This window comes from Eptesicus fuscus, chromosome 13 (assembly GCF_027574615.1).
Source record: "Eptesicus fuscus isolate TK198812 chromosome 13, DD_ASM_mEF_20220401, whole genome shotgun sequence".
NCBI lineage: Eukaryota > Metazoa > Chordata > Mammalia > Chiroptera > Vespertilionidae > Eptesicus > Eptesicus fuscus.
In genome coordinates this window covers 44839762-44857036 of record NC_072485.1, presented here as the reverse complement: position 1 = coordinate 44857036, position 17275 = coordinate 44839762, and the positions used below count along the sequence as shown (strand labels likewise).

Below are 17275 nucleotides of genomic sequence, written 5' to 3'. Positions count from 1 at the left end.
GTTCATTTTTTTCCTCTCACATAACTGTCCAAGTATAACCACTCCAGGACTAATATGTCAGCCTTTTAGTTAGTTGTTCTGCTTCTCCAGAGAAATGGTCCTGGTCTGCAAGGTCCAAGAGCGTTTACCACCATATCTGCTAGGCCCACCCCAACTAGTGAGATGGGGGAACAGAGAAAGGAGAAAGCATGCCTTTACTTTTAAGAGCACAGTCTGGCAATGCATACATCATTCAATCACACAGACACACCTAACTTCAAGGAAAGCTGCAAAAATCTAATATTTTTTAAAAAAATCTTTATTGTTGAAAGTATTACATATGTCCCCCCCCCCCACACACACACACACTTACCCCTTCTAGCCTGCCCCCACCTCAGTTTATTTTGTTAATTATAAATCTTTATTTTCAAAGGCCATGTGCTTGGAAAAGTCAGGGGTTCTACTAGTAAAGAAAGAAGGGGACAATGGATACTGGGGACAACTAGAGGCGTAAACCACAGTGAACAGTCTTCGTCCAGATGTACATGAGGCTTATTCCCTCCTTTCAAATCTCTGCTCAGAGAACATATTATTGAGTTCTTCTCTGACCACCTTATATAATACAAAACAACTCTCCCCACCTTCCTTATCCTTCTTACCCTGCATTAGTTTTTTCCATAGCACTTATTACCATCCCTTATAAATATTTAATTGCTTGCTGTCTGTTTCCCTGACTAGAAGAATAACCTCTGTGGTTGCAGATTATGATTGCTCTCTGCTCTCTCCCCAGCCCCTGTACTAGGCACCAAGAGTAGGTGATCAGAAAATATTTGTGGAACAAATGCATAAATGTATAGCAATCTTCATAAGTGAGAAAGGATAGATTCGAGTCAGATGCCTGGATTGAACACCTGACTCCACCACTTACTAGTTGTGGGATGTTTTACCTGTTTCATTTTTTTGTAAAATGAAGATGATAATCACAGTATCTACCTGTAGGTTTGTTGTGAGACTAAATGAGTTAATGTGTATACAATACTCAGAACAGAGCCTGGTGGATAATAACCACTTGATGTAATGATATGTGTTAGCTATGTGTTTTTGTTGTTGTTCATGGCACTCTCCAAAGTGCTGTTGACATAATGATGAACAAGCCATAATAGGGTTCAGTGATGGCATAAATAAGGGTATGGGCAACCCTTCTAGACAGGACAAAGAAGAGTCACAGAGTTGCAGTAGGCTTTAAAGCTGAAGGCCTTAAAACAATGGTTTTCCAGCGCTAGCCAGTTTTGCTCAGTGATTAGAATGTCAGCCCATGGACTGAGGTTGCAGGTTTGATTCCAGTCAAGGGCATGTACCTTGGTTGCAGAGGCGGGTGTGGGAGGCAACCCATCACTGTTTCTCTCTGTCTTTTCCCCTCCCTTCCACTCTCTCTAAAAATCAATGGAAAAAAATATCCTCCAATGAGGATTAATAAACACACACACACACACACACACACACACACACACACACACACTGGTTTTCCAGATAGACAAGGACAGAAGGGAATTCTGTTCAGTAACCGCTACTGAGCCCTCAACACCACCTAAAATTCTACTTGTTTCTTTTTGTCAGTTCATTCTTTCATTCTGTGCAAAGACTATCTCAAACTTTCTAACCTCCTGTACTCTCTCATATTCCATTTTCTTCTATTTTACTCTCTGATAACTTCAGCTCCTATTAAAAAAGAACATATGCTATATCAATCAGGGTTTCCAGAGAAACAGAACCAATAGGATACAGGTATACAGAGATTTTTTTTAAGGAATTGGCTCAAAAGATTGTTTGGGGCTGGCAAGTCCAAATTCTGTAGGGTAGGTCAGCATGCTAGAAACTCAAGTAGGAGTTAATGCCTCAGTCTTGAGGCAGAATTTCTTCTCAGGGAAATCTGTTTTTACTTTTAAGGCCTCCAACTGATTGGGTGAAGCCCACCCACATTATTAAGGGTAATTTTTTTTTACTTAAAGTCAATCAATTGTATATATATTTTTATATATATACATATATATATTATTTTTATTGATTTTTTACAGATAGGAATAGAGAGTTAGAAACATCGATGAGAGAGAAACATCGATCAGCTGCCTCCTACACACCTCCTACTGGGGATGTGCCCGCAACCAAGGTACATGCCCTTGACTGGAATCGAACCTGGGACCTTTCAGTCCGAAGGCTGATGCTCTATCCACTGAGCCAAACTGGTTAGGGCCAATTGTATATTTTTATTTATTTATTTATTTATTTATTTATTTTTTTTTTTCATGAAGAATCATTTTTTTTTAAATTTCTTTATTGATTAAGGTGTCACATATTTGTCCTCATCCCCCCATTCCCATCCCCCACCCCACCCCCCTGTTGTCCTTAACCATTGGTTAGGCTTGTATGCATGCACACAGTCCTTTGGTTGATCTCTCCCCCCTACCCCCACCCTCCCCTACCCCCCCTCTGAGGCCCGACAGTCGATCGATGCCTCCTTGTTTCTGGGTCTGTTCTTGTTCATCAGTCTATGTTGTTCATCATTTCCCCTAGATGAGTGAGATCATGTGTTACTAGAAATATACTTATAAGAACCGAATGTGAGACGAGCAATAATAGTTATGCTGACAGGCAAATGAATCAGTCTGTAGTAAGTTTCTTTCTGGACCAACAGTTCTTTTGAGACCCAATTTCAATGTCCACCAGTTCCTTATGTGTACATGTCGGCACTGACTTTTCAGCTCTGGATGGTGGACAAATGGTGGTAATGCTGGTCCGACTCCCTCTGGTTTGGTCTCGCCCGGACCCAGGGGCGCGGCTTCACCCGGACTCAGGGGCGTGCGGCCTCACCCGGACCTGGGACCCAGCATCACCCGAGCCCCAGGGCACGTGGCCTCACCTGGACCCAGGTGCGCTCGGCCTCACCCGGTCCCGGGATCCAGCCTCACCCGGACCCAGGGGCGCGTGGCCTCTCCCAGACCCAGGGGCGTGGCCTCACCCGGACCCGGGACCCAGCCTCACCTGGATCCAGGGGCACACGGCCTCACCCGGACCCGGGATCCCAATTGTATATTTTTAATCACATCTATAAAATACCTTCATGGCAATACCTAGAATCGTGTTTGATGAAATAACTGGGTACTATAACTTAGTCAAGTTGACATGTAAAACTAACCATCACACATGCTATTTACAAGGAACTCTCAATCTCCCAAAATTATATCCAAAACTACTTAGATCTACTTTCATCCATCTCACCCTCTCTCCCTCCCTAAAGCCAAGCTCTAAACCTTTGCTCTGTAACTATTCTCTCTTCCTTCAGTCAACCAACAAATATTTACTGAGCATCAATTGTGTTGGACACTATTTTAGGTGGTTATATCAGTATACAAAATGCTAACATTGACAAAAACTGAATTATGAAGCTTACATTCTAGCGGAGGACACAAGTAATAAATAATAAACAGATTGAGTAAACTATATACGCCATAGCACTACAGAAAAAAATAGAGCAGAGATTAAATTCAGATTCACTTCTGTCTCTTCTTCTAATAAAAAGTCTTCCTTTTGTTATATGAATAGTAGATTGAGCTGGGAGGAGACTGAAAGATGTTCATCCAACCAATATTTATCAAGCACATATTATGTGCTGGGCACTGTGATAAGAAAGCAATGGTTAACAATACAAACATGGACTCTGACCTCATGAGCAACTGATAGAAGTGCATGCCAAAAACATGAGGAATTATGGGAGCTGCAGTCTGGAAAGAGTTCTTTGAGGAAAGAGTATTTGAATTACGTACTCAAGAATGAGTAATTCAGTAGGTGGAGGGAAAAGCATTGCAAGCCAGAAAACAGCAGGTACAAAGGCCTTGAGATGTAAGTGTATGAAGGTTAGAGGAATCAAAAGGCTAATGTGGTCAGAGCAGAGAGGAGAGAGTGAGGTGTGGTTTTAGTCCAATTCAACAAACAATATTGACAGTCCAGTGTTTGAGTCACTGATAAGATACAGCTGAGGTGGGCAGGAGCTAGATCATGCAGGGCCTTGTAAGTCATGTGCAGAATGTCAGTTTTTATCCTAAGAATGGGAAGCTATGGCCAAGTTTTAAGCATCAGTTTGTGTTTTCTGGTCTATTGGAGGGGTGCAAAAGTGGATATAGGGGGAAGCAGCAATTGCAATAATCCTGGTGGGAGACTGTGAAGATGGAGAGAAACAGACAGAATCCAGGGATATTTAGAAATAGGATTTGGCAATTGAATGAAGGGATGAGTTAGGTTTCTAGCTTCTGCAACTGAAGGACTCTTTTCTTCCAGGCACAGGAGAAGAGTTTATGAGGAAATATGTAGAGCTGGGGATTTTTAAAAATATATTTTTTTATTGATTTTGGAGTGGAAGGGAGAGGGAGAGAGAGATACAGAAACATCAGTGATGAGAGAGAATCATTGATCGGCTGCCTCCCGCATGTCCCCTACTGGGGATGGAGCCCGCAACCTGGGCATGTGCCCTTGACCAGAACTGAACCCAGGACCTTTCAGTCTGCAGGCTGACACTCTATCCACCGAGCCAAACCGGACTCTCGATTCCAATAATTACAGGCTGTTGTTGTTCCTTGTGATTAAGCCCCTAGGGCAAGGATGTTTTTGAGATACCTAAGTGGAAAGGTCAATCAAGTGGCTCGGAGGAGGGATATGGGAGTCATCAGTAACCAAGCTCAGAGTGGGGATGAAACAATCCTAGGAAAAATAGGCTGAGAAAGAACAGGACCCAGAGAAACTTTTAGATTTAAAGGCTGATGGGGAGTGAGCCTGCAAAGGAGGCTAAGAAGCTGCGGCCAAAGAGGTAGTAGTTAAAGTATGTGAGTGGAATCGCAGATGCTAGGGGAAGATTGTTGATGAAAAACTAGTCAGTACTACCAGATGCTACTGAGAAGGAAAGTAAGCTGAGGACTGGGAAATAGCCACTGAGTTTAGGAATGTGAAGGTCACGTGGTGAGCCAGTGTGACCTCAGTATGAACTATGTCAATGGAATAAAGGTTGTAGAAGTCAAAACAGACTGGGTAGCCTTGGCCAATGTGACTCAGTTGACAGAGCACCGAAGGGTCATGGGTTCAATTTCCAGTCAAGGGCACATACCTGGGTTGTAGGTTTGATCCCGAGCCTCAGCTGGGGCATGTGCAGGAGGCAACCAATCCATGTTTCTCTCTTTCTTCGCCTCCCTTCCTTCCACTCTCTCTAAAAATCAATGGAAAAAATATCCTCAGATGAAGATTAACAAAAAACAAACACCAGACTGGGTGGAGGAATGGGATGGAGAGAGCCAAAGTATTCAACTGCTTTCAGTATAAAGTGGAAAAACAGGTTGGTAGCTGGAGAGGAAATGAGGTACAGAGTGGTTTGGTTTTCTATCAGGGGAGTGTTTAGCATGTTTACACACTGATGAGAATTTAGTAAAGTGGGGAAAAGTCAGCCATTCCCAAAGAAGGAAGGACTAGGATTCAGGGCACAGGAATTGGCACTGGCCTTTAGAAGAACGCTGGGCCTGTTTAGACAGTTCAGAGGAGAAAGATGCAGATGTAGGTGGGTGACCAGATGTGAGACTTCTCAACTGACAGCTTTTCGCAGGAAAGATAGCTGGAAAAATCCAGTGGGGTTATAGGGGCTCAGACTCCACTTGAAGTTGGTAACTCTGGATCTATAGTAATATAAATCTGCTTTATAGTGATTTCATTGGGTGACCAAATGCAGACAGACAAATGTTTCATTTTATCTATGCATCCTAAAGAGATGAAAGGTAAGGAAACACAGTCTCTTCCAAGAGAATCACTAGAATTTAAGCTCGATAGGAATCAAGAGAAGGCAGAAGCAATGGCCTGACTGCTCCAGTGAACCAAAGAATGATAATAGAGGAATAGTTCAATCAAGTGAAAGGAATATGGTCAGTGAATAAGATGCAAGTAATAGTGTTTTGAAGATAAGAGCAGTTGGGGGTGAAGACAATGGCCAGGACATAACTATGGGAGTGGATGCCCACGAAAGTGGAAATCGCTAGATTGTGCCAGAGAACTAAGAGACCAAAATATTGGAGTGTCCACATAAACATAAAAGTATCAATGAGCAGATAGGAAGACTAAGGGTTAGCTCCTTAGAGGAATGTAGGAGAGTGGTAGTTACTAAGGACAAATAACGAGAGGGTGGTACACTTGAACAGCCTCAAAGAAATCAGACTTTGCAAAGGAATGGGCAGTTATGCTCTGAAGCCAGAATGACAGGAACACTAACCTCTCCAGTGTCTGTAGTAATCAGATAAAGTTTTGTCAACCTTTATTCTCATTGTGCTTGAAACATCACATGTGCTCATTATACCAATGGCAAGACCTGAGGGAGACTCCAGCAATAACGGAAGATGGATGGTAGGAATAAGGTTCTTATAAATATTAAGAGAAAAGAACCAGGACATTAGAGATTGGAAATTTAAGGAAGGGAATAATTGATGGATCAGACTGAGGGACACTTGTTTCTCCATGCCTGGGGAGAGGTATGATGCAGATGAATAAGCAAATAGAAGCTCTGGAAGTTCAAAGGCCTTCTATGTTCCTAGCCCTTCTCCAGTAATTATTAATTACATTACTTGGAAACACAGATCATTCACAATCATCTGGCAGTTTAATTACATGAAAGTTTGTTGTAAGGACACCCACAAATGTTGATGTGGAAAAATCCTTCCACCAGCAGTGCAATATCCTGGGTCCCCATTTCCTTGTGTCTGGAAATTGGGACGTTCACAAGCTGATTTACCTGCATTTATACTTTCCAAGAAAGGAATTTTATTGGGTAGACATGAAGCCACTTGGTAAGGAAGTTCCTGGTCAGCAACTTTTACTTTCTAATAAACCTTTCTATTTAATATTTATTCAAGGGACAGCAGCTAGCTAAAAGCTAATAGAAGCCACTTTTCTCAACAGGTGACTATGTATATATGTAGAGTGCCTGGAAAGGCACATGAGCATTTCTTTGATTATTGTCAGCTGAGTCCAGTGGTGTTGGCAGAGCCACATCCTGGAAACATACTGTGCCAGAGGCAGGTATGTTGTCAGCCTGACCCTTAGCAAAGGTGCCAGGGGGTGGGTTTCATTATTTAAGTTGAGCCAGGTGCAAGGAACGAATGTAATTATCCAGGCTCAGCCAGGAGTGACAGCTACACAGAAGCCACAAGAATGAAGAATTACAGCTTGACCTTTAACCATTTCACATAACTCCTTTGTCTTAAACTCTAGTAAAATTTCCTGGAATCATACTGCATAAAATAAATGCACTGTACCAGCTCTGGGTCACTGTCTCTCCATCAGAGAGCCAGCTGTTCCACCCGGTCCCAGCTTTCCCTACTGTCTGTCTCTTTCATTTTCTCAATCCTCCGTCACCCTACTCAGGATTACTGTCCGCTCTCTAGCCGTGCTGGTCGAGGTAAAGAGAGAAATACATATATATATATATATATACAAACATACATATATATATGTGCTTCTAGTACATTCTGGATTCTTGCTTCCTCATGTTAAGAGGGGGGATAATACCTCTTACTTGTACTTCTGTCATAAAGATTAACTAAGGTACAGCATGACATATACCAACATCAGAATCTATACAAAGTAGGGGCTCAATAGGTATTTTTTTGAGGTAGCCTGTTATAGTATAAAAACAAAAACATGGATTTTAAAGTCAGATCTTTTATTATTTTTTAAAAAATTTTATTATTTTAGAGAGAGAAAAGGAGAAACACTGATTTGTTGTTCCACATATTTATGCACTCATTGGTTAATTCTTGTATGTGCCCTGACTCAGGATTGCATCTCCACCTTGGAACATCATCGCTGGAGTCTCCCTCAGGTCTTGCCATTGGCATAATGAGCACATGTGATGTTTCAAGCACAACGCTCTAACCAACTGAGCTACCTGGCCAGAGCGAGTCAGATCTCTATTTTAATACAGGGTCTACTATTAGAGAATTTCAAACTCCTGAGCTACACAAGGGAGAAAACTGTGTGCTTTGTGGGTGGTTGTAGGAAGTTATTTTTATTATTGTGGGAACCAATGTCTAAGAGTTTCCATTTCCACTGTAAAAAAAAAAAAATGAAACATGGTCAGCTGATGGGGAATAGTTGAAGGTGAAGTGAAGGATTAAGGAGAGCAGTAAGGTATAAATAACTGCCATGTTAGGGACAATGAATAGACCAGGAACCCACAAAGGGTTGCTTGAGGCTGGAACCTTAAATACTTAGTGACATTCATTACAAAGCTGTGTTTTTCTCTAGCAGTTTGAATGGAGGAACAGAAAAGATTAAACAGCTGGAATGATACAAAAGGACACAAGAGCAGCAAGAAAATGTGGTGATGGATAGGTCATTCACACTGCTGAAAGCAGAAGTAAATTCCACAATGGGGAGGAAATAAAAAGAATGGATAGGCTGGAAATAGAAATCACAAAACAAGCAGAGTGGGAACGTAGGGTAAAGGTGGAAGAGCTGGAATTAGATTATAAATAAGCAGTGAGACAGGAAGTAATATCAATGAAGTTCCGAAGATTTTGCTTATCCCTTCTTTTCCACAACTATCACCATCACTTCTCTCTTGGGTTTCTTTATCTCAAGCCTGATATATTGCAGCATATGGTCCCCCAAGTTTTCCCCTTTCTGATCGCCCCTGAAGCAAAAAAGACCTTCTTTGCTTAAAGGTTTTACTGCTCATTCAAGAAGATAGAAAATAGTAAAGAAGTAACAACTTGGGGATATGGTTAAAGTTTCAGAACATTCAGAATTCTTATAGGTTTCATCTGTTCTGGAGTTACTGATTTATAAGGAGGTAGTCCCCCAAAACCCTGTGATTTCTTGATATGTTGTCCTTAGATGTCTCCTCTTTTCTCTAAATCTAGCAGAATTCGCTCTTGCAAGACACAGTCCACACACAAAAAAAGTTATGAATAAATGCATATCCAGCTCACAAGTGAGCCATTAAAGTCAGGCAGGTTTTATTTAATGACAGCTAGACAGAGCTCCTACTTCCTCTGTCATCTGGCCAGGAATCACCTTCCCGTTGCTATTACCAACCTTAAAAAATTGCATCCAGACACCTTGGTTTAACCAGGTGCCTGGGAATGAATGCTAAGGTTTTCCTTCTACACATAGAAGGCAATTTCTCTGCTGCCAGGGTCGAAGCCAGCAGACATGCCCTGACAAATAAAGGATGGTGCTAATAAAGTGGGCAAAGCTTCTCCGCCCAGAACATAAACCAAACAGAATAAAAGCGGGTTTATTAGCTCCAGAAAAAGGAGCAACAGTACCCAGCTCTCAGGCAACTCCTCACTCTAGATACAGGCTGCACCCAGCCCAAGGTCCACTGGCTCCTTCAATGTGAGGGTCCATCCAGTGCCTCCCTTCCTGGGTTGGGGATGGCTAGCTGCCTGTTGGTGTGTTTCCCGGCTGTTCAGCAGCAGCACCGAGCCCAGCTGAGGCAGCCTCATAGTCTGCGATGCGGCGCTGCACCAGGGCAGGCATGAGCTGCACATAGGCGGCCATGAGGCGGTGGCTGGAATGGATCAGCTTCCCAGCACAGCTGTGCAGACAGGCCTCCTGGAGGAAAGACAGGGTGGAGGGAGAGGCCAAAGGTGGCCTGTCAGGTGCGTCTCCTGTCGTCCCATTCCCAGCCTAGGGGTGAGGGTCAAGGAAAGACTCGGCCAAAGGTTTAAGGGAAGTGGGGGGAGGAGGAAGGCAGTCTGCGGTTAACTCGGAGGAAGACGAGTAGCTCCCTACTCGGTCCCCCACCTCCTCAGCATCCAGAGCTCGGTGGTGCAGGCTGGGCACGCAACGCTGGAAGCAGAGTTCCGTCATCCGATTGTAGACCAACAGGAAGTCCCGCAACTGGAAGAGAAGGGGACCAAGGACTCAGCGATAAGGGGGCTCACACCTCAATTCTGGGCCGGGCCGCGCCGCCTCGGCGTTTCCCAGGACCGCGCACCCCAGCCCACGTCCCCAGCCCTTGGGCCCCTGGCTCTCTGGGGTCCCGCCCTGCGGACGGGGATGCGAGCTGAACGTAAAGCCCCGGAGCCACTTCTAGCTGCTACTCACGTTTCTCAGCTGCTGCTGATGCTGCTGCTCCATCCCGCCCCAGGAGCACGCCCGCCCTTACTTCCGTTACAGCCTCTCGGTCACGCCCCGGAAGTAATCTCCGGCAGATTCCCCGAGAACTGAAGGGTTGGTTCAAGGATCGCCCTGCCCCCCGGCCCTGACGTCACGTCCGCCCTTACCAACTGCGACGTGGCCGGCTTCTTCTGCCCGGGCGGGGACGTCACTTCCGCCGAATCCCTGACCTGCTGCTAGGATCGCGACGGGAACTGGAGCCCGAGGTCCCCGCGCGGACCGGGCCTGGCGCCCCGAGGGGAAGAGCAGCCCAGCCCGAGGTGAGAGGGGCAAGCTTCGTCAGGTGGAAGTTGAACGCATGAACCTGTCCTGCGGGCAAGATACCTCTGAGCTCAGGGAAGGATGAGGACACACCTGATGCCCAGGTGTATGGGATGGGGGTGGGGGTGGGGATAGGGAAACACACCTGGGGAGACATAAATGACTTTGGAAGGGTTCACCTCTATCCTGGGAAAAAGGGGCTTTTCCCAGGGGCCGAGAACATATACCAACTGATTCAACTAAGGCCTGGTGGAGAGGGCGAGGAAGAGAAGGTGCATGGGGTGGAGGAGGGGGAGATCACTTGAAGGAAAGGGGGAGACCTACCAAAGGAGTGTGCAAGGTCAAGCCCTGGGTGACATACCTGAGCCCTGGAATGGGGTTCATCTCCTGATGGGGAGAAACACCTGCATGGGGATAAGCTCCAAGAGAATACAGACTTTTATCTATTTGGTTCACTGCTGTATTTCCAGGGCCTCAACTAGTGCATGGCACATAGTAGGTACTCAGTCAGTGTCTATTGAATGACTGAATGCATGAATGATCACGGAGTCCTGGTGGGGTTGGAGAGCCATGAGAAGACACCTGAGGCCTGGGTGTGCATGTGTAAAACTATGCACCTTGGAGGGGAGAGATACATATGCTACCTGAGGAAAGGAGTGGTAGCCAAATCAGGACACTCAAGCTCTGGGAAGACATCTAAAACCTCAGAAATGGTAGGGGGGACCTTTCTCTTCTGGAGTCCTGGCCAGTTTCCAGAACTGTCTGTGTTTGGGCTTTGCAGGGCGCTGGGGTGGAGACATTGACTCCGGTCCCTTCCCTAGCCATGACGGACGGGATCCTAGGGAAGGCAGCCACAATGGAGATCCCCATCCATGGGAATGGCGAAGCTGGGCAGCTTCCTGAAGATGATGGGCTGGAGCAGGTGCTTCTGTTTGATTTTTCTCCTTATTGTCTCATTTTAGGAATCCCAACTCATACACCCTGGGCTCCCTATTTTAGTCGCCTTCCCTAACTTATCTAACTCCCTTCAATCTTTTTACAAATTTTCGTTCTGATTCTGTGCAGACTTCCCTTGTGTGCTCTCTCTATGATGCTTCAATCCAAGCTTGTTCTCACCCCCAAAATGCTTCAGCTGCCCCTATGTTCCTGAAGCCCCCCTCTTCTCTGGCCTATAGGACCTCCAGCAGGTGATGGTGTCAGGACCCAACCTCAATGAAACCAGCGTTGTGTCTGGTGGCTATGGGGGCTCTGGTGATGGACTCATCCCCACAGGTATGAATGATCAGAACAGGACAGGAAACTTGAGTGAGGATGGGGAGAGGAATGGTTCTGGGGAGCATAGGATATGTCTAAGAAAGCTTGAATTATCTCTAGAGATCTTGGAAACTCCTGTTAGTATGAACCCTATGTATGGAGTCCTCACCCCAAGGCCAGTTCCCGGGATTGTCCAACTGCTCTCATTTGCCATTTCCCCTGAGGTGCAGCCTTTTTCTCTGCTGCCACCACCCGAGTCACGTTAAGGATGCTTCCACAGAAGTTCCCTCTGCTCTAGAGCTTGATGCTGATTTGGATCTTTTACTTTAGACTCTAACATTTAGAGGAATAAACAGCCCTGAATCTCACACAGACTGTGATACCACATGGGAATATCAGCCAGGTTTCCTGTTATCAGGACCCACCATCCTTGACTTCCTAGCCCACGCTCTGTGTATTTCCTTCTGTTCCCTCTGCCCCTGTCCACCAGCAGCTCCCTCCTCCCTCCCCCTCTAATCCCCACCACCACCTCAGAAGGAGGCCAGATGTATATTGGGATTTGGGTTTCAGGGCACAAGACATGAGTTCCTTCTAGTGAGTAGGAGAATCTAATTGTTTCTAGCTTCTGCTCCTTCAGGAAAGTCCTTTTCAGGAGCTGGGAGGGAAGTATGGGTGGAGCCACAGAGGTGTCTCGTTGTATCTGAGAGAGGCTGGTGTCAGAGAACTTGGTCCTTTAGGGTCTGGCCGCCATCCATCTCACAGTGCCACTCCTGCTGGCCCCGGAGATGAGGTGGCTCGGGGCATCGCTGGAGAGAAGTTTGACATCGTCAAGAAATGGGGCATCAACACATACAAGGTGGGATTCAAGCACCTCTCCCTTCCCCCAAACTCCCCATGGGTACCTTTCCCCTTCTCCCAGATCCTAATATTCCATCTATGGCTGAGACTAAGAGTCTGGGTATACTGGAGTACATACCTGTTGTGGGGGCAGGGTGCTAGGGTCTCTGACTGATTCCCCCACTTCCCAATCAGTGCACAAAGCAGCTGTTATCAGAGCGATTTGGCCGAGGCTCTCGGACTGTGGACCTGGAGCTAGAGCTGCAGATTGAGTTGCTGCGTGAGACGAAGCGCAAGTATGAGAGTGTCCTGCAGCTGGGCCGGGCACTGACAGCCCACCTCTACAGCCTGCTGCAGACCCAGCATGCACTAGGTGACGCCTTTGCTGACCTCAGCCAGAAGTCCCCAGAGCTTCAGGTGCCTCGGCCAGGCCAACGAGGGTGGGGGGACTGGGCCCAGGCCCTCCCAGGCAGTCACCCCTCAGCCTCCCTCCCTCCCTCCCTCCTGCAGCCCAGAGGGAGAACCCCTACAGGGTGGGCCCAGCCCTGCCCCCAGCAGCACTCACCTGTGGAGGCAGCTTAAGGGTTTGTACAGAGGTCCAGAAGTTGGAGGGGCTGTGGGAGGCGGCACACTAGGTGCCTCACCAGTAACCCTTCTCTGCATTTGTGAGAATGCCTTTGATGCTCAGCCTAATCCGAGCCCCTCCCTTGCCTGCTGCACTAGCTTTCTCTGTTCTAGTCCTGTGAACTTATCTGAGAACCCCACCCCCACATTCCCACCCCAGGCATCCCCAGGGTGGCCCCACTAACTTTCTGGCTAAGAGAGCCTTGCTGGAGGCAGACCTTGGTTGTTTCAGAGTTGATGGCTGCTTCCTCCCTGGGGAAGAGGGGAATGAAGGGCCCTACAGCTCCAGTCAGGTAGGGACTCTTTCTTAAGGCCTGTCCCTCCCTTCTGCCCTCAGGAGGAATTTGGCTACAATGCAGAGACACAGAAGCTGCTGTGCAAGAATGGAGAGACACTACTCGGGGCTGTGAACTTCTTTGTCTCTAGCATCAACACGTTGGTCACCAAGACCATGGAAGACACACTCATGACTGTCAAACAGTATGAGGCTGCCAGGTGTGGGCACCGGCAGGGCCTAGGGCTTTGGGAGTTGGCTGGCTTGGGTGGAAATTTGAGGTTAGGGTCATAAGAATTCAGGAAGGAAAGGAGAGTGTGGAGGACAAAGGGGTGGAGATGAGCCTATATCACCCCCTCCCCAGGCTGGAATATGATGCCTACCGTACAGACTTAGAGGAGCTGAGCCTAGGCCCTCGGGATGCAGGGACGCGTGGTCGACTTGAGACTGCCCAGGCCACTTTCCAGGCCCATCGGGACAAATATGAGAAGCTGCGGGGAGATGTGGCCATCAAGCTCAAGTTCCTGGAAGAAAACAAGGTGCCAACCCCACCCCTTTGACCCCAGCCCATCTTCCCATCTGTAACACTGACCCTCCCCCAGACCCTGCCCATTGGATGGAGTAATGCAGTCTGACTAAGGAGTGGGATCTTCTCTTAGCCCCCTCAACCCCTGGACCTTTCCGGGTCTCCCTCCTTCCAATCCCTGGCCCTTTTCTGTTGAAGAATTGACTGCTGGTCCCAGGATCATGACAGAAAAATCACACCCTGAGTTGTGGTGCCAGAACCCCAGCCCCAGCAAATCAAGTCAGGTTTCTCCCATCAGCTTAACCTTTCTCCTTTGATTCCCTTGGAGGAGTTCAAACCCCACCCCCAGAGCACCATCAGAGCAGAATGCATGCGCCCCTGGTCTGGTCTCAGGCTCAGCCCCTCAAAAAGGGCATCTGAGTCCAGCCTCAGCTGACCCTCTGGACCCCCAGATCAAGGTGATGCACAAGCAGCTGCTGCTCTTCCACAATGCTGTGTCCGCCTACTTTGCTGGGAACCAGAAACAACTGGAGCAGACCCTGCAGCAGTTCAACATCAAGCTGAGGCCTCCAGGAGCTGAGAAGCCCTCCTGGCTAGAGGAGCAGTGAGCCGCTCCCAGACCAACCTGGCTAACTATCATAAAGACACTGGGAGGGGCAGTCCCAGGGTGGGGGAGATCGGACATGGGACATCCCTTGCCACCTGCCCTCAGGCGTGGGCTCCTTTCCCCTTGCTGGGGACTGACACCAGTTTTGCCCACATTGCTGTGGGTAGGGATGGGGCCTGCAGGCCCAGCAGCAGCTGCCCTGTCCCTTATCTTCCTGGCCACTGGGCTTTGTTCCCAGATCTTTTCCTTCCACTCCACAGCCAAAGGCTATGACAAAACCACTCCCTGGCCAATGGTATTGCTCAGGCCTATCCCCAGCTCCTGGGGTGTGCCCCCGACCAATGGCAGAGCCTCAAAAGGCCCTGTCAGCCAAAGGCAGCTCTTCTTGGGCTCCCCTGGGCCAATGATGTTGCCTCCAATACCCTTTGTCCCTCCTCTATGCGTGCCCATTGCAGAGAAAGGGACTGGGACCAAAGGGGTGGGAATAATGGGGAGCCCCATTTCTGGCCCTGCATCAGAATGGGCATCCTCTCACCTATCCACCCAGTTTAATTGTGCTTAGAGCCCTGGAAGATTGGGACCTAGCACTAGGAATAAACCTTTCATAAAAGCAGGCCCAGTGAGGTCAATTTGTGGGGGACTCTAGGAGGGTGGGCTGGGTAGAGAAATGCTCAGTCTAATACACCAAAATCCTATCAGGTCAGAAGAGCTGGGGACAGACAACTGAAGTCAGAGGTTTCAAGAACAGTCTGAGGACCCACTCTCCTCCCCCAGACCCAGTTTGAGCAAAAGCTTCATTTGCCCTTCAGGCCAGCACCAAGATAGCTAAGGATCTTAAGAGCACAGGGCCCAAGGGGGGGTTGGGCCCGCTGACCATCATGCATTCATTTATACAGCAAATATTTACTGAGTGCTTTTACTTGCCTGGCACTGCCCTAGCCCCTGGGGAAACATCAGTGAATGAAGCACAGTCCCTTCCCACAGTGCTTATGGTCTAGTGAGGAATAGAGACAAGTAACCAGGCAACTACAATACGGTGATAAGTGCTAGGACACAAGTTCAGGGAGCTATGGGAGCACAGAGGAGGGGCCTCTCTCCTAGACTGGTGTGGAGATGGGCATGTCAACTTGAAAGCTGAGACAAAGGGTATTCAGACAGCCAGGAAGAGGAGAGGAAAGAGCATCGTAGGCTGAGAGGCCAATATGTGAAGGCCCTGAGTAGGAATCTGGAGGAATTAATGGAGTTTCACTGGGTGATATTGAAGGGGCGTGGCTGGAGGAAGACTACAGAGGTAAGGTAGTAAGAGATCAGGGTAGGCTTGCCTCTTCAGGCCAATTAAGGACTTTTGCCCTCTGGAGCCATGAGGCCTTTTCGGCAGAAGTTTGATGGCATAGGAGAAGTCTAGGGTTGAGGAAAGTAGTCCTTGTGAAGCTTAAACTAGTGTAACACAGACCCCAGTTCCCTCCTAGTAGCTCTGGCCCAATCTCCAAAGCAAGCCTGAGTCCTGTCTGGGGCTCATCACAGCGCTGGAACACCTGTGCTGGGGGCCTGAACTCAGGTGGATGAGAGGTTGAGGCAGTTTCCAGGGCCCCTGTTGAGCCCAAAACCTGAACCTTGTCTGAGGCAGGAAAGCTCCCCAGCAGCACTTTAATTGAGCCAGAGCTCAGGTGCCATCACCTCTGCTCCTTGGCTAAGGAGAGCCCCAGAATGTTTCAACACGCCCCTACCTGGGTGGAGGGCTGGAGGAAGGGGACACCCCCGTCAGCAGATTCTCCCAGCACTGAGATCCAGGTGCAGCCTGCCTTTGCCCTTTGTCACAGATACTGCAGCTCCCAGGCAGGCTTCCTGGGCTTTGGTCAGCCTGCAATCAGCTGACTGGAGCTTGATTATTAGGGGCGGGGTGACCCCCACTTTATGAAACACTGGGGGTTTTTGAACATGAAAGGTACTGATGAATCTCCAAGTGACTGGAGGCAGGACCTTCACACAGCTCAAACGCTGGTTACAACACCTTCTAGCTGAGTGAGCAGGGTTAATTCTAGGGAGCCGGGCCCTCAGTTTCTTACATTGTATAACACGGCTTATAAAAGAAGCTACCTATTAACAATATGAGTATTAAAAGATAATATGTGTAAAGAGGTTCGTTATGTGTCTGGCACAATATAAGCACTCAGTCCCTGTTAACTGTTGTTATAATTTTTATTATTTTCCACGGGGGCTGCTTCCCCCCAATGCGATGATTCTGAGAATTGCTCTGGTCTTTGGAGTGTGGAGGGGAGTCGCTGGATGGTCGGAACCCTAATTTCCTCGCTAGGGTGCTCCTCAGGGAGAGCCAGGCAGCTAGAGCCGGATCAAGTCCCCCCACCTGCCTACCCCGTCACCCCCTTCCAGAGCTCTGGGTCCTGCCCTTGCACCTTGGGGCCCTTCCCGCCCAGAGATCCGCGTCGAGGTACAGGATGATTCCTGTCCCCCATGATCAACGGGGACCACACTAGCATATTCCGTAGGAGCCAGCCCCCCCCCCCCCGCCCCCCGAGAAAGCCGGGCAGGGAACCCCCAGGAGGCAGCCCGAACCGGCTCCCAGAGTCCGAAATCTCTGCTGTCCAGCTTGTCTTTTCTTGACCGAGCCTCCTCCGGTCTCTGAGACCCACTGTGCCGCCTGCCCTGGAGCCGCTGGGAGCCTGAGGCAGCTGGCGGGGACCCG

The 17275-nt window shown here is 48.1% G+C and overlaps 3 protein-coding genes across 5 annotated transcripts in view; 1 reads left to right on the top strand and 2 right to left on the bottom strand.

Moving 5' to 3' along the window:
• DNHD1 (dynein heavy chain domain 1) overlaps positions 1 to 6751 on the bottom strand; it is a 61963-nt gene extending 55212 nt beyond the window's left edge. Inside the window, 1 exon segment of the mRNA XM_054725675.1 lies at positions 6697 to 6751. Coding sequence (XP_054581650.1) covers positions 6697 to 6751 — 55 coding nt within the window.
• A 987-nt stretch (positions 6752 to 7738) lies between these two features.
• On the bottom strand, positions 7739 to 10193 carry TIMM10B (translocase of inner mitochondrial membrane 10B). Its single transcript, XM_008159843.3, has 3 exons — positions 10117 to 10193; positions 9814 to 9909; positions 7739 to 9621 (listed from the first exon to the last, which is right to left on the bottom strand). The coding sequence occupies exons 1-3, from the start codon at positions 10147 to 10149 to the stop codon at positions 9445 to 9447; spliced, it is 306 nt and encodes a 101-aa protein (XP_008158065.1). The 5' UTR covers positions 10150 to 10193; the 3' UTR covers positions 7739 to 9444.
• Positions 10194 to 10355: 162 nt separating this feature from the next.
• On the top strand, positions 10356 to 15923 carry ARFIP2 (ADP ribosylation factor interacting protein 2). 3 transcript variants are annotated; one of them, XM_008159844.3, is made up of 8 exons: positions 10356 to 10448; positions 11271 to 11371; positions 11625 to 11721; positions 12441 to 12559; positions 12736 to 12957; positions 13502 to 13659; positions 13803 to 13977; positions 14417 to 15923. In XM_008159844.3, exons 2-8 carry the CDS (start codon positions 11273 to 11275, stop codon positions 14570 to 14572), a joined length of 1026 nt encoding a protein of 341 aa, XP_008158066.1. In that variant the 5' UTR covers positions 10356 to 10448; positions 11271 to 11272; the 3' UTR covers positions 14573 to 15923. The 3 variants fall into 3 exon arrangements, with proteins under 3 accessions (XP_008158066.1, XP_027992613.1, XP_054581396.1); XM_028136812.2 differs by having other exon boundaries at positions 11231 to 11371; XM_054725421.1 differs by lacking the exon at positions 14417 to 15923 and adding an exon at positions 14293 to 14407 and having other exon boundaries at positions 11231 to 11371.
• The last annotated feature ends 1352 nt before the right edge of the window (positions 15924 to 17275 follow it).